Below are 25,898 nucleotides of genomic sequence, written 5' to 3'. Positions count from 1 at the left end.
CAGGATGATTCCTTAAGCCCAGGATTTCATGACCAGCCTGGGCAACATAGCAAGACCCCATCTCTACTAAAAATAAAATATTAGCTGGGCATGTGGCTCACGCCTGTAGTCCCGGCTACTTGGGAGGCTGTGGTGGGAGGATCACTTGAGCCCAGGAGTTCGAGGCTGCAGTGAGCTATGATGAAGCCACTGTACCCTAGCCTTGGTGATAGAGTGAGACCCTGTCTAAAAATAAATAAACAAATAAATAAACCCTTAGATTTATGGTTGTTTTAACACCTGTATCTATGGCCAAGTCTGTAGGGAGTGAGGGGAACACAATTTTACAAGCTTTGACTGATTAACAAAAAATGCTTATTTGCATAACAGCTGCTCTCAGACTGCTGTCCATTTAGTGTACCTTTATCTATTGTTACTTGCCTTAACATTTCTTCCATGGTATATCATTGCAGGGCCGATGGGGAAGTGAAGCACTGTGTGATCTACAGCACTGCTCGGGGCTATGGCTTTGCTGAGCCCTACAACCTGTACAGCTCTCTGAAGGAGCTGGTGCTCCATTACCAGCAGACATCCTTGGTTCAGCACAACGACTCCCTCAACGTCAGGCTTGCCTACCCTGTTCATGCACAGATGCCCTCGCTCTGCAGATAAAGAGGAAGTGGGAAGAGAGGTGGTTCTCTGGCATTTTTTTCTACAGTTTTTATTAGACTACGACGAGGGCATTCTTTCTACATAGACTGCTTGTTTTGCACAAGAAGTGATTCTGTGAATGTGAAGTGGAGAGGCCGAGCAGCAGCTGGCCGGGATGGGGGCATTAGAGGCCCGAGGTTCTCTAGGACTCAGCCATGCTGCTGCACTGACATACTAAGCTGGAAGCAGATGTTTTTCTTAAAGTCGATTTCATTGGGGTTTTTGTTTTGTTTAGCCAGGCACCCTCAACAGAGTATTAGGCTTGATGGGGATAGTGGGTGGGGTTGTGTTTGGAAGCTTCTGAAGAGTCCATGTCTTTTTTAAATCTTTAACTCTGAGAGTGCAGCAGGGGCATGGCTCTGCTGGAAGTTCTGTTTTGCTCTGGCAGTCTCTTTTCCCCCCACGGAGAAGGCTATTTTGATTTTGTGATAGGATGGGATTTGATGAAAAAGACAACCAAAGGAAAATAGGGAGGCTTGGGATTTCATTTAAACAATCTAAGCCAAGGTGATAAAAAACCTTCAACTGAAGGTACTTTATTTCTTACCAACATAATTTAGGCTTCAGCATCTCATTAGCCCCTCCCTCTGAAGAAGTATTATGTTCAGAAGCCAACAAAACAATGTTTGTTGCCAGACCAATGTTGGATGGGAAAAGGTGGCACTAGTAGGTGAATGTATACTTCTGTACCAAAACTTGAACATAAAAAGACTAGAAGTTGTGAGTTTTAGCAAACACTAAAATTGGTCAGTGTAATCCCTTCTGTCCTGCCTTGTTTCTCAGAGATGAGGAGTAGCATTCTTTTTGTGGGGATGGTGAGCTTTGAATCATAAAATGAAGTTGGTGCTTGTGTGGTGTTTCCTTAGCCTAAAGAATGATCTGTTGTTTGAAACCTTTGTAACTTGTTTGTATGAGTAAAGAAAAGGTGCAATCCAGTGCTTTTAGATGGCTTGATATACCAAATAACAATATAGAACAACAACATTCTTATATGTGCTTCCCCAAGTGTAAAGGCCCTGCAGAAATAGTAAATTAAATATGGTTTAATTTCCCTTCATCTCCCCTTCCTTTGCTGGATAGGGTTTTGGGAGTTACAGGATGCTAAGGAGGGGAGTCAGTTTGTGGTCAGAGGCCTCAGTAAATCACAGAGCCAGGGGCCCATTGGTCCAGGGTGAGAGTCATACCACATTACACATGTGCTTCCATACAGTGGTTCCTGAAGCTTTTGCAGGAAGAAAAGATGGCTTAGTGTTTAGACTGTTAGTAGAAGCCATCTGGAAGCTTTTCTCTTTGCCTTTTTTTTGTGATCCTGCCATTAAAGTTATGTGCAGTCTGCCCTCATGCTCCAGTGGCCTTGATTTTAGGCCAGGAATCTTCTGCTCCATGTGGTTTAAGCCTTCCAGCTGAGTGAAGCTAGGCAAATGGAGTGGGGGCAGGCATCTATTCCTGCCCCTATCATGCCCCACACCCATCAGTCAACACTCATTTGACAAATAGAGTCCAGCTGCCTCTGAGCCAATCCTGGAACCTTAGGCTCAGAGTGAGTCAGCTGTTTGGGCCCAAAGCTGTGCAGTCAGCCATCCTGGCTGAGTAGAGAAGCCAGTACTGCATCTTGGTTTATAAAGCTTACAGCTAGGAAAGCTCTAGTTTTTGGTGTGAAAGAAAAATATTACTTTCCCCGTGCACTTATCTCCACGACAGGGTCCAAAATATGGACCATGATGTAGACATAGATGTATAATTTTGGAAGAACCTCCAGTTACTAGCGATGAGGATAGGAAGGGAAGTGCTTATCATGGCTTTTCCTTGGTTACATTGCAGTTTCAGGATTGGGTGAGGCAGAGACAATTGAACCCCCCCTCCAAAAGTCATTTAACTAATAACCAGCACATTCCTTTCCCAAACTGTCGATTGAACTCTTACTGAAAGTTTTACTGAATAACACCAAGCTAATTGCTGCTGGGCACACCTGGATGGCTTTGCCTCTGGTGTTGAACCTGCTGAAGCAGGTGGATGCCCAATTATGTGCAAGGAATCCCTCTTGTATGGTACTAAAATTTCAATGTGTTCTGAATGTCTTTTAAACTAAAATGGAAATACAGATACTTGCCTGTAGTATTCAATAATGTGTCTGCTCCTTTTTGGGCAGACACTGAGGGTGTGCAGGGAAAGACCATGTACCATCTTTATCTACACTTGGGCTGGCTTGTAAAGAAGGGCTGCTTTCTTTCAGTCCTACATTCCTTCACTTTTCTTCTTCAGTTTTTCATTCTTGAATTCATTGTTTTGTGGGATCTAAGACCCAGGGGTCATTTGAGAGATTTGACAGTATATTTTCTGACCAGTTACCACATAACTTGCTTGACCCTGAGCCAGTGGAAATAGCATAGGGACCAGTCTACTAGCTACTGGGCCTGGTGTGTAAGAGGGGTAGGGTAGCAAGGTGCTTCTCCCGTGACCTGGGAGCAGGTCTTGGCCTCCTTTGTGAGAGTTTAGTGCTGTGTCCTGTCCCATGATCTGGACCCTGGGACTATCTGTCTTGGCATCCTAACTGCAGTTTTAATGAGGCAGAGGGCAAAGAGAGACCAAGATCAGAGGGGCTCATGATACCCCTGGCTAGAGAACCCAGCGACTGACATGAAAGCAGCTTGGGGCTGGCTGGACACAGGTGCTAGGCCCAGCTTTTCCAGGCGAAGCTTTCATCACAGAACAGTGCTGTCTCCACCTGGCCATAGATGCTGTGCCCTGATTCGGGCCTGGATAGGCTGTCTGTGTCCTTCCCACTGATCTGCCCAAGAATGAGGACCTCCCAACACTTTCACTTCCTCTCCAAGCCTTGATGGGACCTCCCACTTAATTTAGACCTCATGTGCTTTGAAGAAGCTTTGAGAGCCAATGTGGTGTCTTCCATGGGTCTCCTCTCTTTGCTGCAAATAATCAGCCCCATGTGTTCTCTTAAACTGAGAATTGCACCTGGGCAATTCATTTCCTAAGGTGGTCTCTGCTGCTAGTTAAGAACCCAGAGCAGCCCTCTGTGAGGCTTCAGTGGCCTCAGAAACCAGAGGGTCCAGATCGGGGCTTGCTTGGGCCCTCTGCTACCAACTGCTCAGCCCTGCTTTAGCTCCAGCCACTTGTGGCAAACAACCTTGTTTCCTTACAGATTCCAGCATGTGACTTTGGTGCCCTGTTACTTGTGAAAAATCTTGTCTTTGATGTAGTCAAAAACATTCTTGTAGTTAACATAAAAAATATCTGACTCACAAGAAAGCCAACTGTATGTCTTGTGATGGGACAGTTCATAATGTAGTTCCTAGACCACTTTGCAAATTGTTCTTGTCACCAGATGTGTTCAGACATTGCTGTGCAATTGTGGGGGAGGGTAGGGGGAAAGATGAGAGGAGATACTTACTGGTCTTTTTGTTTTATACCTTCCCCAAGAGGGGACAGTCTGGCCAACTTGCTCCAGTAATGCAATAAAGACATTGCAATAAAGTTATTTTTTTGTCTTCATGCTATGAAGGGGTGGGCTGGGGCAGAGTGGAGGTCAAGAGAGAAGAGGCGTACTCAGGTGTTGAATAGCCCTTGAAACTTTCAAACCTTCTCTCCAGTAAGCAAGCACCAAAAGACCTGGTACTAGGGTTGAACTGGGGCAACAAGAGGCTCTCTTCTTCCTAGGAGAGGACATTGACTCCAGCTAGGCATGTCAGAGTCCTGTCCACAGGACACAGGGAGTCTCAAATACTGACACTCAGAAAACATTCTGAAAGCCACTTCCTCCACACCTCACCACCCACTTGTAATAAGCCCAGTTTATTGGTTCTTATATATTTCTGCCCAGAATTAAGTGTTTCCACATTCTACTCTGGGAAGGGGGAAATGGGCCCAGCTTTACAGTCTGTCGTCTTGTTGCTCCCAGGCCCTTGTCATCTCCTGCACATTGCTGAGGTTCCATTATATTCTGGGAATGTAATGAGCAAACATGATAATCTCTTGTTGCATAGGACATTACAGCTCTCATCCAAGTCTCAAGCCCCACCCATGTGTGCTCAATTACAAACAGATTGAGCAGGGAACAGTCTGTTGTTCTAAGTGACCTTGCCTATGTCTTTTCTCCCCACTACATTTTAGATGATACACAGCCTCCCCCAAGACCACTGCTAGAACTATGGATGATTTCTCCTAACTCAAGAGTTGTTCCTACTTTGTTTAGGATGCTCAAATTCCTTTCTTCTTCCCAGTTCTTTCTTCTGAACTCTACCTGCCAGCTGGATGTTTCCACTGGGCTCTGAGGTTTATACTTGTTTACTTGGGGCTGGGCATGGTGGCTCACACCTGTAATCCCAGCACTTTGGGAGGCCGAGGTGGTTGGATCACCTGATGTCAGGAGTTCGAGACCAGCCTGGCCAATGCTGTAAAACCCTATCTCTACTAAAAGTACAAAGTTAGCCAGGCATGGTAGCATGCACCTGTAATCCCAGCTACTCGGGAGGCTTGAAGCACAAGAATTGCCTGAATCCGGGATGCACAAGTTACAGTGAGCCGAGGCTGCACCACTGCACTCCAACCTGGGCAACAGAGTGAGACTCCACTTCAAAAAAACAAAACAAAAGAAAAACCTTTTTACTTGGCAGAAAAAGTATGGTTGGCTATGAGTTCCCTTACCTTCCTACCACCGAACCTACAAACTTATCCATATCTACATAAGTATTCTACCTCCCACCTGTTAAATTACAAAAGTACCCTCCAGCTAAAGTCAATTACTCCGCATGTATTTTGGAATCTATTTTCTTCCACCTCAGGAATCGCCGAAGATTAATGATTGATTCTTTCTCTGCTTTAACTGGATCATCCCCATTGACATCTAAACATGGTTGTTTCTCATTCTACTCCCCCAATCCCTACTCAATCATCCCATATCTCTTATCTCTTTTCTCCTCTTCAAAGCCAAGCCTTTGGAGAGAGCTGTCTAAATGTCCTAATTTTCTCACCTCAAGCATTTCAATACCGGTTCTACCACTGTTTGAAACTGCTTTTCTTGATGTCTTCAATAACCATCACTGTTAACTATCCTCTCCATGGAAAGGTCCTTCATGGACCCTATTAAGACTCAACGTCATATTCTGCTGACATCTGACTGTTCCGTTTACATCTCCTGGATTCCTTCAGCTCTCAAGGCCATTTTATCCGGCAGTTTTATCCACAGCCATGAATCCACCTACCATCTCTAGGCCAATTACGTTTATTTCACTTGCCCAGACCTCCACTGGAAGCTACGTCATATTTAGCATATGAAATGCAGCACTGAACTACTCAGCCCTGGTTCTCTTCCTTCTTACTTCAGTGAATGGAAATACAATTTATCTAGTTATGTAAGTCAGAAATGTAGTTAGTCATCCTTGATAGCCTTCTGCTTCATATCTACCTAAAGTCCATCACCAAATGTCAATCAGAACACCACTTTAACTTCACTACCGTCTGCACCCTTAATCCTAGAAGGCTCCCTTCTTCCATTCTTGTCCCCCTAAAATCCATTCTCATTATAGCAACCTGTCATCTTTTCAAAATACAAATTTGAACCTATGCAAAACGTTACATGAGTCTCCGCTGTCTTAGGGTGAATTACAAAATAAGATGGTCTGGCTTCTCCCTGATTCAGGATCTCATTCCCCATCTTCAACTTCTTTTCACTGGCTCTCTCCCCTCTGCTAGTGCCAGTATCTCGGGCCTTCTTTCTCATTTTGTGCATGTTCCGTGAACAGTCCTCATCTCCTGTGGCTTTTAACTGCCCTCGACTTCCTGATGGCTCCCAAATCTAGGTGTCACAGCTTCCCACCCTTTCCTTCCTTACCTCCTCACTGTTGCTGTCCTAGTTCAGACCACCAAAATGGGTCACTACACGATTCTCTGTGGTGCACTCACTCCACTCCAGCCTTTCTATACTACAGCCAGAGTGGTCTTCCTAAAACAAATGATACCACTTAACTCTTCACTACCCTCAGGATAAAACCGCCAGTTTCTCAAGGGGAACACCACTGACACTTGGGGCAGCTGCCTGATGTTCGTCAGGACATTTGATATTTAGCATCTCTGTACTCCCTCCTCCCACTCCCATTTCCAGCCCTCTTGGAGGGCAGTTCCCAACATCCTTTTCACCTGTGGTGCAGTGCTTCTGACCAGATCCCTACATGCGTGGGGCACTCACTCCCTCAGCCATGCCCCTGTCATCTTCCAGCTCACAACCTGTGACCTGTCTGCCCAGGTCCCAGTACATTAGCCCAGGGTCTGCTGTGAATGAATGAAGAAGTGAAGAGAGGACCAGAAGGATGAGGGGCCAAACAGCAGGATAGGCTCTGCCACTGTGGATATGGCGCGCCCTCTGGTGGCCACAGCCTTCACAGACAATGGCCCAGAGGCATTTTCATCTCCAGGCCTCCTAGCGCCTCTTCTTCAGACCTAGGCACTGGATTGTGAGATGATCAGCGCAATAACCAGTGCAAGACAGTTTCTCAAGTTCTCCTTCACTATGGAGACACTCAAAGTCTTGGTACTCTACCAAGCCCCACTGCCTGCCCTGTGATGTCACCTCCTGACTGCCCTGGCACTGGTCCCATTTATGTCTTCCCCTTCCTCCTACACTATCCATCAAATGAAATTCTACTCAGGATGCACACGATGTCCACCGCTAGTGCTGAGGCCTACCTGCAACAGCCCAGGGAGGGCTTATTACTAAATACAATTGGCAGCTTTCTGTTTTCATCTCATCCTCATCCCTGCATTTTATCAAGTAACTTCTCCATTTTATCAAAACTCTTTCCTCCCATGGACTTTATGACTCTCTTCTGGTTGCTGCTTCTGTCTTCTTTCTCTTATATCTCAAATACACCCAAAGTTAAACTCTGCCTCCTCCCACATCTTCCTCTCCTCATTTCCTGGCTGAGGCACTCCAAGTTAGGAGACACATATAAATTCTGGAACAAGGGAGACCTAGGTTCTTGACCTTGTGATCCACCCGCCTCGGCCTCCCAAAGTGCTGGGATTACAGGCTTGAGCCACCGCGCCCGGCGGGAGACCTAGGTTCTAACTCCAGTTCTACCCAAGCTGTATTACCATGGGCATGAAAGCCTGAGTTCCCTTATCAATAAAGGAATTTTAGTTGCTACATGGTATTTTCTGGTTCCCTATCAGCTTCACAAAGTCAAATCTCCTAGATGACCATTAGACATAGCCCTTGCCTCACTTGCCAGACCCATTTCTACTTTGAATTGTCTTTGGTTCCTTGAAAAAGCAGGCATACTTTATGTGCTAAACTTTGTCTGGAGATCCTTTCTTAAGCCAACCTCCACTCTTCCACGCCCAGCGAACTACTACCTATCATCTATTCTTCATGTTTGAGCTCAAATGTCACAGCCTTTGGGAAGTCAAGCTGGGTTAGGTGGCCCTCCCCTGATGGTGGAAACTATTTTATTCACCACTATATTCCCAGCAGCAACAAAGGACCTAGTTACATGTGGTTTGACCAAAGTAAAGCAAGCAAAAGACATAAAGATGGTTTCCAGGAGCATATATTACACAGGTCTGAGTGCAAGAAATGGCAAACAATTGCTATGTTTGCTTTAAAAACTCATCTGGCACCAATGCCAAATCCTGATGCTTTTGATGGCCCCCTGGTTCTTGGCCCCTCCAGAGGAGGCTGGGCTCAGACTCCTGGGTGAGGGGGCAGCCTCGGCATGGAACGTCCTGTCTTCTGTCACCTGAGGCATCAGGCACTTGGGTGATGCTCAGGGCTGGATCCTCTTTCACTACTTGTGCACACTCAGACTCCCATAGCCAGCCTTGGCTGGGATCCTCACAAGGGGGATGGGTCAGTCGGGGGGCACTACGTGGCTGTGTCTTCCCCTGCTCCCTGGGAGACAGGTTCTTAGGGTGGGCTGGAGTTGTGGTTTCCAAATCCTGGAGGTTGGCTAGCCCACCTGCCATGGTTGCCTTTCTGCTTGGGGATGCCCTGTCTGGGCTCTCAATATGGAATTTCCAGGACCACGTGCCTGGCTTCCCAGAGGTGGAGGTGGGAGGAGAGCGGCTGCTGGAGGGCGCGAGTCCTGAAAAGCTGGGAGAAAGTGCTGTTAGTGCCTGGGTATGGAGGCGCTGAACCTTCCAGCAACCTTCAGAAAGGATGGGGTCTGTAGCTCCAGACTTACCCAGGTTGGGGTCTGGTGAGGAGGAGCTGGCAGCCTCCTCAACAGTTTGTGGGCTCCCGAGCCTCCTCTGGAGACCACTGGGACCTTCCATTTTGGGAGGCCCCAGTGTAATCCCTGTCAATAGGCCTGGGACCACTGGGCCCGGGCTCCTGGGGACTCTGGATGAGAAAGTATCCTCTTCCCCACTCTCTTCTGCTCCTCTGGGGGCCACACTCTGGCTCACTTCTGGTTGAGGTGCTACGCTCAGCTCCTGTGCACCCTGGCTGTTCTCAGGCCCCTCCTCCGTGTCATCCTCTGAGGAGTCCACCTCACGGATGGCTTCTTGCTTCTGCAGTGACTCTCGTCGTTCGGCTCGGTCCTGCCGGAGAGTGCCTAGGGCCCGTGAAGGAGCAGGTTGCAGCAGCACCCCTTTCCCTGGCAGGGCTCCCTTGCTGGAAAGCACACCCCTAGCTCCAACCGCCTCCAGAGGGCTGACTTCCCTAGGCGGCAGTTCCTTCTTTAGCTCAGAGTGGGGCAGGTCAAGGCTGTGCTTGCGAGAAGTGGCTAGCTTCTTCTCGGAAGCGGCCAGTGCTGCTGCCAGTTTCTCGGCTGACTGCACCCTCTTGAGTAGTGGTGAACGGGGTGGCTCCGCACTCTTGGGCCGCGAGAGTTGCCTGCCTAGGGGAGGTGACAAGTGAAGCTTTGTGGGAAAGGCCTGGGCTACATGGCCAGACAGGGGTGATGGGGACCGCTGAGGTGAAGCTGCTGGGGGTGGGGGAGAAGGGGTGTGGGCCAGTGGTGACAGTGGGATGCTGCCTGCTGACTTGCGCCGTGGAGAGCGGTACTGGCGCTGGAGCTTGGGTGCCAGACCGTGGAGGGAGCTAGGCCGTGTATGCCCAGAGCCGGCTGGGGAACTGGGCACGCTGGAGCTGGGGGAGCTGCTCTGTGATGAATTCCCCCCCACTTTGTACAGAGACAGACAGACAGACAGACAGACAGACAAAAGCAGAGCAGTGTTAGCTGTTAGAAGTGACTGAAGGGCAAGACAGGGCTTAGCCCTATGATGTCCCAGAAACCAAGCTACCCCCTTTCCCATCAATTAATTCCTCCCCGAGACTGCAGGATCTTTCAGGGGGTGGGCTGAAAGACCAATTCAGACTGGGATCTGTGAGGAACGTATAGGGCCTAGGAACTTTCCTATTTCTCAGGGGTTGTCTCTGATTTGCAGGGAGCCCTTCATACCTGAATGCACAGCATCGGGGGTCACGCGGTAGGCTTGAGTGGGAGATCGGGGGGAAAGGCTGTGGCTGTGTGTGGGAGAGCCTGGCCCACTCTCCCCTGATGACAAGGAACGGTTAAGGGAAGAAAGGCTGCGGCTGGTGTGGAGCAGGGATGCTTGCTTGGTGATCTTGCGGAACAGGGAACTCCTTTTTCTGCTGTGGCGATAAGGGTCAAAGGCAGTGTCGGTGCAGAGAGCACAGCATACACTGGGCCCAGGGCCAACGCACCTGGCATGTACAGCACTCATGGGGCCCAGAGTAGACCCTCTGGACTGTGCCTGGCTCACCTTTCTTGCCCATCCTTGCCGCGGCTCCTCTTGCTCCTTCGGGCCATCTTGGCCTTGTAGCTGCCCTTCCTAGCTGGCCCCACTTTAATGGATGTGTTCTCCAGGGGAGTTGTTGAAATAGCCACCTTGTTTCCACTCTGGGGAGCACAGCATGAGGCCTAAGCGAAGCTGGAGGCCATATTCTTGCCCCTCCCCAACCCCAATCCTTCCCCGCGGCATGGCTATGCCACAGCTCCAGCTTTTGCCTCTGCACCGGCACATCTGAACTATAGGCCTATATTCTGTCTTCACAGATGAGGAATGGCTCCTATTGGAGCCCGAGTGGTTTAAGGGTGAGAAGGTAGAGAACAGGCTAACCTGTCCCATTCTGCAGCCCTACCTACCCACAGCTCAGAAGGATCCCTGGGCCTAAGAAAGTGAGGGTGCCACCTTGCGGAGAAAACTCTTGTGCCACATTCAAGTTCTGTGTGTACATTCATCTTTTTTTTTTTTCCTTTCTTTTTTTTTTTGAGACGGAGTCTTGCTCTGTTGCCCAGGCTGGAGTGTAGTTGCACGATCTTGGCTCACTGCAACCTCCACCTCCTGGGTTCAAGCGATTCTCCTGCCTCAGCCTCCCAAGTAGCCGGGATTACAGGCACCCGCCGCCATGCCCAGCTAATTTTGTATTTTTAGCAGAGACGGGGTTTCACTGTATTGGCCAGGCTAGTCTTGAACTTCTGACCTCGTGATCCACCTGCCTCAGCCTCCCAAAGTGCTGGGATTACAAGCGTGAGCCACCACACCTGGCCTTTTTTTTTTTTTTTTTTTTTTGAGATGAAGTCTTGCTCTGTCACCCAGGCTGGAATGCAGTGGCACAATCTCGGCTAATTGCAAACTCTGCCTCCTGGGTTCAAGCGATTCTCCTGCCTTGGCCTCCCAAGTAGCTGGGATTACAAGCACCTACCACCACACCTGGCTAATTTTTTGCATTTTTAGTAGAGACAGAGTTTGCTATGTTGGCCACACTGGTCTTGAACTCCTAACCTCAGGTGATCTGTCTGCCTCAGCCTCCCAAAGTGCTGGGATTACAGGTGTGAGCCACCACACCCAGCCATTTTTTTTTTAATTTTTATTTTTAGTAGAGGCAGGGTTTCACCATGTTGGCCAGGCTGGTCTCGAACTTCTGGCCTCAAGTAATCCACATGCCTCAGCTTCCCAAAGTGTTGGGATTACAGGTATGAGCCACTGCGCCTAGCCTGTGTGTATCTACATCCATAGTGTAGATGTGTGTGCGCCCAACTCACCCACTACCTTACGGCTGTCACAGACTCACAGGCTGAGGTCATTCAGGGACCATGCAGGCAGCAAACCCAGCACTAACCTTCAGGATCAGCTCCACCACCTCTGTGTGCACCAGCCCATGCACAGTTTCCCCATTGACATGGGTGATGAGGTCACCTTGACGAAGCCCTGCCTCGCTGGCTGGACCTCCGTCCTCCACGTGCTGCACCAGGAAGAGAACAGTACTCACACTGGAGCCTGAACATGAAGTATAGGGCCTGGTTCTGAACATTAAGCTGTGACCCCCTTCACCACCACCCTTTGACTCCCAAGCAGGGACAGATGGGCTCCATGAAGGGGAGGCTGGAAGGGTGATAAAGCTGGGAGACAGCAGCTCTGGATGGTCAGACATACCCACACCATGTGGTGCACGGTGTAGACGTCGGAGTCACCCATGTAGACACGAATGGCCCGCAGGGTGAAGCCATACTTCTTGCCAGCTCGGTGGATGATGATGGGCGGCCTCACACTGCCAAGGGCTGGCAAGAAGTCCCTGCTTGGAGAAGAGTCCCGGGATGATGGGTTGGACGACTGAGAATGTGGGGACATGGGGCTGGCCAACGGGGAGCAGGTGTGGTGTTCTGGAGAAGGAGAAGCCAGGACTTAGTGGGTCAGAGGGCCTTGGCCTGGACATGCTCCCAGTGTGGCCCCCGGTCCAGTTTGTTGATTTCAGCACCTCTTGTCACAGACAGAACCTGAGCTCAGGTCCATTTTCCCCACAGCCCCTGACCTGTGAAGTCCTCTCATATCCAGCCCTGAGATGAGGTGAAGAGGCAAGCATTTATGTGTGTATCAGGGACTATACAAGCTCGTCACACATATTTAAATGTCATAATTAACCTACGAGCTGGCCACTATTAAGTCCACATTTTTGGATGAGAAACTTGAGGCTTAGAGGAGTTAAGCAACTGGCTCAAGCTCAAGAGTCCTTTAGTGATGAAGCCAGGATTTGAGTATGAGCTCTTTGCCCCAAAGCCTGTACTTGTGACATGGCGCTATCCTGCCTTCTGGCACATGTATACACAACCCCAGGCACCAATACACACCTTCAGGGACCACAGTCTCTTAGATCCCTGCTTAACACACATACACACCTGCTATGTGCAGAACGCTGCCACAGGCCTAGAGATTCCAAGGCCCTTCTTGTGAGTTTTATCCCAGCTCCCCAGGGGCCTCACCCGAAGGAATGAGGAGCGAGAGGGCTGTGGCTGAGGCAGACTTGATCACTTTGTTGACAGGGCGAGCGGTGCGCTTCTCTGTAGAGTCCCCAGACAGCAGCCGGTGGCGGGCCCTACGCACAGCCAGGTCACTGATGGCCTTGGCCGTCGCTCCTTCAGACAGCTGCGGGGTCCCACGGCCTCGGTTCTCCATAGCTGTGGGCCCAAGTGAGCAGTGAGACCCGTGATGCTGCTGAGACTCCTGCCCTGCAGTATCCTCCAGCTTAGGTCCTTTGGCTGCCCACTGGGCCATACCTGGACTGGAACCACTGCTCCGTCCAACAGCTTCCTCATCCAGCTTCAGCCGCTGCTCCCCAGAGCGTTCAGGGACAAGCCCAGATACCGCCTCTCCGGAAGGGGGTGTCAGGAACCATACACCCTCCTGCAGCTGCCTCCTGGGGGTGCTGCTGGCCTCCTCAGGGCCCTCAGGGAACCGAGGTACATCCAGGAGGCCCGAGCAGCGGCGTCGCACTGTCATTGGAGGGCTTGAGTCACTCTCCGTGTGGGATGACTCAGACACCGACAGCCGCTTCCGTAATCTATGAGACACAAGGCCTGAGGTGAGATGGCCCACGTGGTCCCCCTCCTGCCACCAAGCCTCCTTTGGGGCACACAAGGGTTATAGTAATGGAACTTTCCTCTGCAGACATTCCTCCAGGAGCCACCCTATGAATGTCCCCTCACTGCCACCTGCACTCTTCCCCAGCATCAGAATCTCTCTCATCATCTGTGACAATGCAGGGATAGCGGTGTCGCCCACCCTTGGTGAGTTCTGTGTGCTCACATATCAGGGGAGCCGATCACCCAGCTCCGGTCTCGGCCTTTGAGCCCCGCCAGGCCTTCTGAGCGGTCCTCCTTCTCCTCACTTAGGCTGCGCTTGGTCGGGGGTGGCGTCCGATGCTCTTCGAGCAGCGAGAGCCGTTCCATGCTGCTGTATACCTGTGGGGACAGGGGATGCATTGGGGATGGGCTCTGGCATCCGTACCTCCCAAGTGGCAAAATGCATCCTTGGCATCAGAAACCCAGGAATTTGCGCCAGTCGGCTCCTTCCCTCCTGCTGAATATTTGGGGAAGCAGTTATTCCACCGATCTGACCTGGCATCTCATGTCAGGGGCTGCAGTGGTTCTAGAAGCACCTATATATAGCTATATGGAGCCCCAGTCCTCTGCTCCTCTTTTTCTCGAGGTGGCCCCATCCCCAATCCTTGAGCCTGCCCCAGGTGTCCCCTTTGACAGGCCCTCTTCTGATCCTCCAGCCTGTTCTGCCCATTCTGGGTCTCCTCAGTCACACCTTGCTGAACCTTGGAGAGCAGGAGGAAAACTGGCGGATCTCAAGGCAGCCATCCTCACTCACGTCTTCCTCATCCTCCGAGTCCACGTGGTGGTAGCGCTCTGAGCGGGCTGGGACAGACATAAAGGACACTTCAGAGTCCTGCTGGTGGCCTCCTTGTGACCCCATTAGATTTCAGCAGAGCCCTGAGAAGTTGCTCCCAATGCCAAGTTCAGTGTGCACAGGTATTTCTAGGCAAATGGGTAGCACCCATACTGTACCCCAACAGTTGGCGGCCTTACTGTCAAAATAGCTAGTATCGTCCTCTGACTCCAGCTGAGGAATAAATTCAGCCTTCTGGCGGAGAAGTCCTGTCCAGTCCAGACCAGTAAAGAATGGGTGCTCCTTCACCTCATAGGCACCTCCTGTGGACAGGGAGGGCATGGGCAAGGGGGTAGAATGAGCTGCATGGAGTCCAGGTCAGCATATCTAGTAAGAAGCCAGACCTTGAGAAGCTATATCTAGGCGGTTAGCTCAAACGTCTTCCATTCTCTGCCTACAGGGAGCAGGGCAGAGTTTCAGGATCCAGACGGGCTGCCCATAACTGAAGCCCAACCCTCCAGGGTTGGGAACCTCCAGCTTCCCTTACCTCTTTTCCAAGTAGTGAGAAAAGTTAGCGGGGCCTGTCCTACCTGTGCCCAGTCTCTCCAGAGGGTTCTGGTGGAGCAGTTTGGAGGTGAGGTCCTGGGTGTCTGGGGGCAGTGCATCATCACCCTCAGGCCACACAATCTCATCTGAAGTCATCAGGGGTGAGAGGGAAAGGAGAAATTGTGGGTAGAGCGGAGAGATGTAGAAGAGGGTCCCAGGACAGTGTAAGGAAAGGAGGCAAAAAGGGCCCAGCCTGGAGCCCCAAAAGCCTTGCCTGAGACCCCAGTCCTTACATTCTATAGGTTCCTAGACCATGGCTTGATCTTTGATCCAAAGTGGGCACTGTGAAACAGTGATTTCCCCTATCCTGAAGCTCCAGCTCACCCTGCTTTTATACTCCACAAAATACACACACAAACCCCTCACACTCATGGGATGTGCACAAACAAACAGGAACACACAGGTATAGAGGGGAGATATGTGAAGCCCCAGGGATACAGCATGCACATGTATGTACAGGCAGAAACACAGACATACCCGCCCCCAAAGCAGCAGACATCACACACACACCATGAGTTCAGAACAAGAGCTCACAGGCCTCACAAGCTGCTGGCATACATCATATTTGTAGATTCACACTGTTTCCCCACTGGGCCAGGGGGAGAGTACCTACCACTGATCACCTGCCCAAAGAGCTCCTCCGGAGTATCTCCAAAAAAAGGGACACAGCCCACCAGGAACTCATACAGGATAATGCCCATGGCCCACCAGTCCACTGGCTTCCCATAGCCCTGGCGCAGGATCACCTCAGGCGCAATGTATTCGGGGGTCCCGCATACCTGGGCACAGAAAGGCCAGGCTGGCTTAGCCTCCTGAGACTGCTCACTGGCATGACAGCTGGAGAGGGGGGATGCTCCCACCTCTGGAACAGAAGAGTCTCTGAATGAAGACTCAGCCCACCTTAATGAATAAGATCAACAGGAGCCCCAGGGAACAAGAGTTGGAACTACTGGTTGGTATTTCCTAATTAACAAAAAAGTCTCATTCTAGCCTGGAACTACCATCCCTTAAGCCCTCAACACCCACCTCTGGCATGTGATTCCACAATTGGCCTCTGCACTTCAGCCTCTAACAGAACAGACCCTACGAGTCACATAACTATAACAGGGACTGGTGAACAGTCACAACCTGAATGTTAAACCAGGGAACATCCAGAGGCTGCCTCTCAGAACACTGGGCCACAGCTCAGTGGAAATTCAGAGCTGTGTTCCAAGCACCACAAGCTCCAGGAGATTGTTGTCCTTGACTCAGGCTGGGAGATTCGGGACTGATCTCACATGAAACTCTGTGTTAACAGTTACATGACCTATTTTCTCCAAACCCTGAGGAGGAAGATGACTTTGGATTTTATATCCATATTATTCTCATGGCTCATCCTGTTTTCCAAATGTGCTACCTGTATCAATGCCTCTCTGGAACCCAAAGGTAGGAAAGATAGGGGTTCCCCAATCTTAATATCCAGCTACGAGGTAGGCATATGGCCCCAAGGCCTTCTTCTAGGGCCTGGAATGTGTGTATGTGTGTACAAATGTAGAGATGGGGTCTCACTATGTTGCCCACGGCTGGTTTTGAATTCCTGGCCTCAAGTGGTCCTCCTGCCTCCACCTCCCAAAGGGCTGGGATTATGGGCATGAGCCACTGCGCCAGGCCAAGGGCCTAGAATTTAACCCCCAATATATCAACTACTCTTCCTTACCTGCTTGTCCAGGAATTCCCGGGCATCCTTTTCAATATGACCCTCATATAAGTTCGTTGTCAGACTCATGAGGCCAATTTTGGACAGTCCAAAGTCAGTGAGCTTGATGTGCCCCATGGATGTAATTAGGAGGCTGGGAGACCGGAGACACAAAATTATGAAGTTATTCCTGGTTTTCCGAGAGTACTGATTTTAGTATATGCCCAATTTCCCCACTCAGGCTTTCATGAGGGTACTGTGAGACAGCTTCAGCAGGGGGACAGGCAGGTGTGAAAAAGTAAATCACTCTGGCTATGTGAGTGTTACGTTCTACACAAGCAACAAACCTGCCTTTTGCCCATTCCCACAACTCCATTTCTATTTATTGCCCTAACTGTATTCTATATTGGGCGTAGGAATCATTCAGTTGAGGAAGAGTTTCTTCTACAGAACTGAGCTCAGCCTCATCCTAAGGCAGCTGCTGTAGCCATTCCTAGTCCCCTCCCCCGACCTAAGTGGCCCATAATACTCCTGTTTCAGGGACAGAGGCAGGGGGCACATAATTTTGTTCCATGTTCATGGCTGGTCTTAGGAGGTGGGTTGGTTGGGAGAAACTAAGATCCCTTCATATACTCTGCCTGAGCCACTCATTTTGTGCTGAAGGCTTTACCCTGCCACCCTTTTATTCTGATGATTCCCCAAATAGTACCTCTGGCCCTGACTTCCTTCTTGAGCTCCAGGCCTACCCAACTGCCCATATGTCTTTCAGACACAAATTCAACCTGTCCAAAACAAAGTCATACCTCCCAACTGGTTCCCCTTCTCAGTGAAAAACAATAATTTCTGTTATCTATGAGCTCTGTGGTGCTGTAAAAATATTCCAGCCCCTGAAAGGTTTTCTAGAGTAACACATCAAAGGTAGGTATAATTATCCCTATTTTAGAAAGGAGGAATGTGAGGGTCAAGGAAATTTAATTAATAGACTCAGACTCAGACTTAACAAGCAGAAGAGTGGCCATTTGAACTCAGGTCTGTCTAATGTCAAAGCCACTTTCTCCCACAGAGGCTTATCACCCTGCAACAGTCCCAAGCTGGAAATCTGGAAGACATCCCAGCCTCCTTCTGTTTCCTCACTTCCCTTCCTACCCCTACTCCAACCTGATCCTCTTCCCTTTCTACTTCCTCATGCTACACCTTTCTTCTTTCTATCCTGGCTCCCTGTTCTGCTGCAGGCATTGCTGTCTTTGCCCTGGTCTCAGTGTCTCTCTTCATCAGTAGAGTGAGCTTTCTAAACCTAAACCACAATCTGGGTATGCCATTCTATCATATCTTTGGTTAACAGACCCTTCGAAGATTCTCTAGGCCCCTTTAAAATAAAACTCAAATATAACAAAAGGGCCCTTGATGAACTAGCACCTGCCTCTCTCACCTTTTCTCTTAACTACTCTCTCACCATCTAAGCTGTCGCCATGTTGTACCATTTGTAGTTCCTGAACAAGTGATGTTCTCTTGCACCTGTGTGCCTCTGCACATTCTGCTCTCCTGCTTTGGAAAGCAGGTCTCCTACCTTTTTCCACTTGACTCATACCCTCTGAGAAGAAGCCTATATACATATATTTCTGTCTCCCACTGTAGATTTAACTTCTACATGCCAGGGACTATATTTAAACCCAGAATATAGTGCTTGGCACAGGGTAGATGTCAGTAAATGTCAGGACACTTGTTCAGCCATCTACGACATGTGCTTATTCTTTTGTTCTTGCTTGGTTTTTTCAGTGGGGCTCCTCAGTGACTCTTATGTCACTGAAGCCTTATAATGCTCCAGCCAGACCTTGAGGCAATGATTTGCATCTGGGGTCGGGGAGCTAGAGAACTAGGCCTAGATGGACACACATAGAGACATGTTTCCCAGTAGCCATCTGGATACATTTAGATCTACTGTGCTTGCCAACATTTATCTAGAGACCCAAGAGGGAGACCCTGGACAAGGGACACAGAGAGTAGACATACTTGTCAGGCTTGAGGTCACGGTGCACGATGCCATAGTTGTGTAAGTACTCCAGGGCCAGCACAGTTTCTGCAAAGTATAGACGCACCATGTCCACAGGCAGGGCCCCAATATTCTTCAGCAGAGTGGCACAGTCTCCCCCTGCAATAAGCCCAGGCTACCATGAGGAAAGGATCCAGTTCCCTACTCTAGCCAGTTCCCATTTGGCAGTTTCTGAGGTCCCAGAGGAGACAGCTTCATGGAATATCCTGCTGCTGGAGACTCTATTCTAGCCCTTTTGCTGCTGGCATGGGTGGGAGATGGTGATATGGTTTGGCTGTGTCCCCACCCACATCTCATCTTGAATTGTAGCTCTCATAATTCCCATGTGTTGTGGGAAGGAACCTAGTGGGAGAAAATTCAATCATAAAGTGGGTCTTTCCCATTATAGTGAACAAGTCTCATGAAATCTGACGGTTATTTTCATTTATTAATATTTTTTTAGACATAGTCTTGCTCTGTCGCCCAGGCTGGAGTAGAGTGGCTTGATCTCAACTCACTGCAACCTCTGCCTTCTGGATTCAAGGGATTTTCCTGCCTCAGCCTCCCAAGTAGCTGGGATTACAGTTGTGTGCCACCACACCCAGCTAATTTTTACATTTTCAGTAGAGGCGTGGTTTTGCCATGTTGGTCAGGCTGGTCTCAAATTCCTGACCTCAGGTGATCTGCCTGCTTCTGCCTTCCAAAGTGCTATGATTACAGGTGTGAGCCACCATGCCCGGCAGATCTGATGGTTTCATAAAGGGGAGTTTCCCTGCACAAACTCTCTCTCATCTGCCACTATGTGAGACATGCCTTTCACCTTCTGCCATGATTGTAAGGCTTCCCCAGCCACAATGAACTGTAACTCCAATAAACCTTCTTCTTTCATAAATTGCCCAGTCTCTGGTATGCCTTTATTAGCAGTGTGAAAATGGACTAATACACAGGGCATGGAGGAGGGTGGAAAGTAAAGTGAATCTGCTGATAGCTGTCAAGGCCATTTTTCAGGCCAGAGAGGGAAGGAACCCAGCCCTCTATTAAAAGTAATGGCAAAAATGCAATTACTTTTGCACCAACCTAATATTTTAGGACAGGAATACTGCATACTGTAAACACGTCTGGCCAAGATGCTAGCATTTGTTCATTTTACTTCCTTCTTATTGGCTTTCTTTTAGTTTCTGAGTAAAGTAACACTATAAACTCCCAGCATGTACCCACTAAACACTAACAGAGTTTTGTTTTGCTTCAGCCTCAAGACGTAGGCACAATATCTTTGGAAGCTGTACACACAGTGAGAAGGTGAGAGGGAAGGCCTCTGGCAAAGCTGCTGCCCCTCTCCAGAACTATGCCCTGTGTTGCTCTTCTGTTCTACTCCCAGAGCATTTTACATGGTTTTAAGGGGTGTCCCCTTTCCAAGCCAGTCAGGGTGATTAATGGCTTTCCTTTCTTCTGAGGGTCCAGATGCAATCCTCCTAGCACCCAATCCTGGGCTTTTGCAGCTCTGCTGCCTCCTTTGTTGCTGTCTGATACCAGCAGTAGAGGGTTTGCAGGCTTTGGGGTGCAACATTCTATAGCTGCTGGCCTGCTACATCCTGTTCCAGAGTGGCTCTCATGGTAGAGGCAGGGAGCTTTGTGCCCACCATGGCCAAATGGTCTCAGTAATCCTGGGGCCAAAAGCAATACCAAAGGAAGACTGTCCTGAAAGTTCACCTCTGTACAAAGTGCTGGTCCCTGTTTAAGGCTAAGTCTCAGATTGTGCCTTGGCCTTTGTGCCAGGCCACCTTTGCCTCCGTACCTTCAACATACTCCATCACCATGCACAAGTGGCGCTTGGTCTCAAAGGAGCAGAACATGCTGACCACAAAAGGGTTCTCAGCGAAAGTCAGTATGTCACGTTCCACGAAGGCCTGTTGGATCTGGTTCCGTAGGATCAGGTTTTGCTTGTTGATCTTCTTCATGGCAAAGCGCTGCCGGGTGGACTTGTGCCGCACCAGGTATACAGCCCTGGGAAACACAGTCCGGCCCAACATGGACCCTTAGCACCTGAGCTGTGCTCTTTGCCACCCAAACTGCCTTCTCTCAAACCTTAATTAATGCACAGAACAAAGGTGCAGGGGTGTGCATATCAATGAGAAGGATCTGGGACCCCCTGGCCCACAAAACTCTTAAACTTCCTGATAGACCATGTCCTGATGACACAGCTCAATGCTTCCCCAGAGCTCAGGGAGAGGAGGATGCATGGTAGTAAGAGGGGTGGGAATCTTGTCTGGGAAAGGAACAATGCTCAGATGTCAGTGGAATCTGAACTCCTGCCCACCCAGGAGGCTTCTGGGAGTGAGAAAGTCCACCCCGAGGCATCTACGCAGAGGACTGGGCAGCATACACTCTCACATGGAAGAGACCAAGGGCTGACCTGGCTTCAGTCCTGGCCACACCCTGACCCCTGTCTTTACCCATAGGCGCCATTGCTGATGAGCTTAATGGTTTCGAAGTCCTCTTCAGAGGGTGTCTTTTTAGATGGCAGAGATGCCCCACGGCCCTGGAAGACAAGGGAAATGCAGGAGACAGGCATGCTTCTCAGAGCCCATATCCTTGCGGAAGCTGTGGCTCTAGCATCTTCTCAGCTCTTAGCTCTAGCATACTCTCCTGACCATTCTTCTGGGAATAGAATGACTTCTCAGACAGTGTTTGCTGTCACCAATACCCCCATCCCTCCTTCAGATATTCTCTTAAAGAGAATTCATAGCTCTTTGCTTCAGAGGGCCCAGGCTCCAGGAATGGAGCAGGAGCTCAGGGGTTTTTACCTCAATAGAATCATCTGTCTCTGGAGTGTCAGGACTGTCACAGCTGCTCAACTGGGCCATTTCTGGAAACAAAGGCAAGAGAAGAGTGCATGTGGCAATGTCAGGTATCTCAGCAGTAACCCCAGATCATACAACAGGTGTGTGTAGGGTAGGCATTAATGCTTTCTGCATCAGCCTGGGATGTGAATTCAGTCCTGTGGCACTATACCCAATGTAGTCCCGGCTTTTGGATCAGGAAACAAACCAAATCCTACTGCTACTCCCATTTCTAGAAGTCCATTGCCATTCACAGGGTCTGGCAAATTCTATAAACTTGGGTCATTTCCTGGAAAACGGCCTGAATCTGGGCTACTAGTTCCCATTCTGCTGGCCAAGACTGCTTCACTGGATGGGGCTGGGAAGCACGGAAGGCAGGAGCAGGATAACTGCAGACCAGGGACTTGGAAGCCCATGGTTCCTGCAAGTGTTCAGCAGGAAGCCCAGAAGAATGGCAATATCCTCTGAAGCCCTGTGTTGGACCACCCCAAAGATAAAGGAATATCTGTAAGGTGGCCAAGAGGAGAGGCAAGTTGCAGAGGAGGTGACCATTTTTGCAAATATGATTGTGGCCCTTTTGTGTTGACCTCTTTGGATCTGAGGCTCTAAAATGCAACTCAGCCGGGCCGACGCAATCCAGGCTAGGATCTGTCAGGCAGATGTGAACAGCAGTTTCAAAGGAAAGGCTGTTTTGTCACAGAGATCACAATGTATCTTCTAAAATCCTGAGGCACCGGGGCCATGTTGTGTCCATGTCCAAGCTAAGTCTCTTCTCCAAGCAGCTTCCCTGCTGTTAGAGCTTGCCAGCAGCAATGGGGCCTCTTTGCAGCCACCAGGCAGCATGCTCACCCTCTAGGGGATCCCGTGTGAGGCCCAGCTGGCTAACGATGTAGCGGGGAATGTCACATTTAATCCCTTGTCCCTCTTTGGCGTGGCCCTCAGCTGCTTCTAATAGGTGGTAGAACTCTTCAGGGTCAAACTCCTGTACCAAGGGAGAGAGGTAGTCAGTGGTGACAGATAAAAGCGAAAGCTGTTGGCCTCTTTGGTTTTATAGCATTTAGTAGAATGAGATGAACAAGATTTTCTCTGTGATGGGACACTCCCACCCCTGAATACTCAGAAACATGATTCGGGGATCACAGGAATGGGGACAAAGATGTCAACCAGGTCACCTCCAGATTGGACATGCTAAGCATACACTGTCTTCCTGGCAATAAGAACTAGAGGTTTTGCTTTCAAGAGAGCTCAGCCTATTGATCTCCCATGCTTTCTATCAGCCAGGTGGCACTGTCAGTCCTGGCACACACTCAATTAAGGCTCATAAGAGCTTTGGCACAGCCCTACTGGTGCATGCATACCTTCAAATATTTATCAGGCACTTCCTGTGTGCTAGAGGCTGGAGATCCATTGAAAAGCATAGTCCTTGTCTGCACATAATAACTGAGTGCCTACTAAGGGCCACACACTGGGTTAAACCCTCTAGCAACTCTTCGATCTCACTGAGGAAATCAAGGCTCACAGGGATGCACTGATGTGTCCATAATCACAGAGGCAGGAAGGAACAGAAAACCTGCAAAACTCCAAGTCCCTGCTAAGCCAAGCACTTCATGTTCTTGAGGGAAAGGCTCTCTGCTCGATCACAGCACTAGCTCTGAACTTTGTTCTCATTCCCTGTGGTCTCACTGTTTTGGAGAATTGTACCTATCTGGATATAACCTAAGCCAGACCTGGAAGTCCTTTTAACTGATTTTTCTTCCTTAGCTCCTATCTGGTCAGAATGTCTCTCTCATAAATACCCCTCTAATCCACCTCTTTCTCTCTGTTAACCTACCATTCAATGTCTGAGTTCTGGCCACACTATCGCACATGAATTGCTTTGAGTACCTCTGCCCTGATGTCCCTGGCTTATCTTGCCCTGTGTTCTAATTCACTATCCATGTTGCAGCCAAAGTAATCTGATGGAATATTTACACAGAAATAAATAGGAACCAATTACTGATACATGCAACAACATGTATGAATTTGCACAAACATGCAGAGTGGAAGAAGTCAGTACATACTACAGAAACCACACACAGAAACATGGTTTCATTTCTAGGAAACTGTACAAAAGGCAAACCCATCCCTAGTGAAACAAAGCAGGTAAGTTATTGTCTGGGAGCAGGAGAAAGAGAGGACTGACTTCAAAGGAGCACAGAGGAACTTATATAATAGAAATATTCTCTAGCTCAGCTGTGGCCATGATTCTAAAAGTGTATATTTGTTAGATCTCGATGAACTATAAAATCAAAGGGATATATTTTATTGTATGTAAACTGTATCTTTTTTTGTTGTTGTTGAGACAGAGTCTTGCTTTGTTGCTAGGCACCAGGCTGCAGTGCAGTGGCATGATCTCAGCTCACTGCAACCTCCGCCTCCCAGGTTCAAGCAATTCTCCTGCCTCAGCCTCCTGAGTACCTGGGACTACAGGTGTGTGCCACCACGCCCAGCTAATTTTTGTATTTTTTAGTAGAGACGGGATTTCACCATGTTGCCCAGGATGGTCTCAATCTCTTGACCTTCTGATCCACCTGCCTCAGCCTCCCAAAGTGCTGGGATTACAGGCATGAGCCACCGCGCCTGGTCTTATGTAAATTATATCTTAATAATATTGTTTAAGAAAAAAGTAAATGTGACCATGTCATATTCTCAACTAAATTTTCTGGTGCCTCCAAGTGGCCATAAGAATAACGCAAAGCTCCAGAGCTAAGAACCCAACACCCTCCGTGACCTTGTCACAACCTACCTTACAGGCTTACCCCTCAGCACTTCTTCAAACCCACCCTGTGCCCCACTGAATGCTCCTTTCCATGCTCCTTATCTGGGATTTTGCTGATATCATGTCCCCCAGGGAGCATTCACTGAATGTTCCTTCGAGGGAAGACTAAAGCACTTCCTTTTCTAGATTCCCAGTGTGCTGTGTACTGACCTCAGCTGCAACACTTCTTGCAGTTATTATAATTACTATTTACATGTCCTCATGCCTCATGCTCCCCAACTACACTGTAGAGAAAACATCCTGAGATCAGATACTGTGCTTTATTGATGTCTGTATCTCCAGTGTCTAGCACGAAGTAGGTACTCAGTAAAGTATTGCTGAAGCTTAAATGAAGGACTCAACTTGTGCAGACTAAATTTGGGCTATGCTCCTGATACTCCTTACACCCAAGGTCCCCACTGATGTGAGCCCTGCTCATGTTGGGGTGGGCTAGACTAATACTCCTCCCTGCCACATCCCCTCAGGACCATATATTTGTCCTCACAGAAACCTGTTTAGTCCCCCAGTGCTCGCAAAGCATATTTAAATTAGGACTAAGCAACAGAAATGGTGGTGGGTGCCACCACAGTTTTGTTGTCAGCAGGCTACTTCCTCTATAGCCCTCCTCCAAATTTGCCCATCCGACTTTCCTAGAGTCCACTCACCAGGCATTCCAGGAGACGTGCTGGACGGGCAATGACAATCATCAGCTTTTTCACCAGCTGCATCACAAAAGCCACTTCCGAGCTCTCTGAGCGCTCATGAGCCTACAGAGAAAAGAAGGTTGTTTAAGCAATCTACTGGCCCAGTATGGTTGGGCTAAGCAGGACTTGACTGGGCACAGCTAACTATAGGAAGAAACAATTGGTAGCATAGAGAGCTCTGCAAAGCAAGGAACTCAGAGAAGGCTGGTTGACTATGAGAGGGAGAGAGTTGCTTACAGGGAACCATCTGAGCTTTAGAATACTACATAACACTAAGGAATGTCACACAGATATATAGTTGTACCTGCTCCTACATCCAACAAGCCTCACTTACCCTTCAGACCCCAGCTCAATGGGCAACTCTCAATGGCGCCTTCACTGATGTTCACTTTCCACCCTAGACTGTAAGGAATAGAGAGACCTCAAAGCTGAGGAGTGATATGATCAGAAAGGTACTTCAGAAGGATCACTGTGGCTGCAGTGTAGAGGGTACACTAAGAGGGCAAGGCTAAATGCAGGAAAACCCATTAGCAGGCAACTCTAATAATTCAGATAAAAAAGGCATAGGTCAAGGCAGAAGAATACAGACAAGTGGACAGACTTGGGCAACTACAGAAGCAGATTAAGGGGTGAAAGAAGCACGAATAGAAGGCAACTACAACTTCAATTCTAGGAAAATTTCAATGAAGAAGTGAAATGGGAACTCTAAGATGATAAGCCATTTAGGTGAGGATAGGTAAAGAAATACTGTATTTTGTTTTAGAGAAAGAACAGCTAGGCAGAAGAGTTAAGCTCAATTTTGGGTGAATAGAGTTGCAGGCACCTACATGAGAGAGTCTCTTGGGTATCTGCTTGGCCCAGAGGCCTTTCTCTTTTTTCCTGAGAGCTGCTCTGGTTTCTAGGAGCC

General features: G+C 49.1%; 2 protein-coding genes across 15 annotated transcripts in view; one reads left to right on the top strand and one right to left on the bottom strand.

The window, feature by feature from the left end:
- The window catches only part of PIK3R3 (phosphoinositide-3-kinase regulatory subunit 3), a 93,596-nt gene extending 89,412 nt beyond the window's left edge, over positions 1-4,184 (top strand). For all 6 annotated transcript variants that reach the window (XM_032247429.1, XM_032247427.1, XM_032247428.1 and 3 more), the window contains one exon: positions 453-4,184. In XM_032247429.1, the coding sequence (XP_032103320.1) occupies positions 453-651 (199 nt within the window). In that variant the 3' untranslated portion in view covers positions 652-4,184. The remainder of the gene's footprint in view (positions 1-452) is intronic.
- A 4,050-nt stretch (positions 4,185-8,234) lies between these two features.
- MAST2 (microtubule associated serine/threonine kinase 2) overlaps positions 8,235-25,898 on the bottom strand; it is a 239,088-nt gene continuing 221,424 nt past the window's right edge. For 6 of the 9 annotated variants that reach the window (XM_032247417.1, XM_032247419.1, XM_032247425.1 and 3 more), the window contains 19 exons: positions 24,953-25,054; positions 22,340-22,472; positions 21,455-21,516; positions 21,104-21,189; positions 20,446-20,654; positions 18,632-18,770; positions 16,643-16,775; positions 15,560-15,725; positions 14,931-15,032; positions 14,541-14,663; positions 14,260-14,369; positions 13,753-13,907; positions 13,224-13,507; positions 12,930-13,124; positions 12,106-12,332; positions 11,792-11,914; positions 10,432-10,568; positions 10,107-10,300; positions 8,235-9,827 (listed from right to left, as the gene is read on the bottom strand). In XM_032247417.1, the coding sequence (XP_032103308.1) occupies positions 8,293-9,827; positions 10,107-10,300; positions 10,432-10,568; positions 11,792-11,914; positions 12,106-12,332; positions 12,930-13,124; positions 13,224-13,507; positions 13,753-13,907; positions 14,260-14,369; positions 14,541-14,663; positions 14,931-15,032; positions 15,560-15,725; positions 16,643-16,775; positions 18,632-18,770; positions 20,446-20,654; positions 21,104-21,189; positions 21,455-21,516; positions 22,340-22,472; positions 24,953-25,054 (4,215 nt within the window). In that variant the 3' untranslated portion in view covers positions 8,235-8,292. The remainder of the gene's footprint in view (positions 9,828-10,106; positions 10,301-10,431; positions 10,569-11,791; positions 11,915-12,105; positions 12,333-12,929; positions 13,125-13,223; positions 13,508-13,752; positions 13,908-14,259; positions 14,370-14,540; positions 14,664-14,930; positions 15,033-15,559; positions 15,726-16,642; positions 16,776-18,631; positions 18,771-20,445; positions 20,655-21,103; positions 21,190-21,454; positions 21,517-22,339; positions 22,473-24,952; positions 25,055-25,898) is intronic. The other 3 variants (XM_032247418.1, XM_032247421.1, XM_032247423.1) reach the window with 2 other exon arrangements.

This window comes from Sapajus apella, unplaced genomic scaffold, assembly GCF_009761245.1.
Source record: "Sapajus apella isolate SASKATOON/1434 unplaced genomic scaffold, GSC_monkey_1.0 scaffold62, whole genome shotgun sequence".
Taxonomy (NCBI): domain Eukaryota; kingdom Metazoa; phylum Chordata; class Mammalia; order Primates; family Cebidae; genus Sapajus; species Sapajus apella.
The sequence above is the reverse complement of the archived record's forward strand: the minus strand, read 5'-3'. Positions and strand labels throughout refer to the sequence as shown.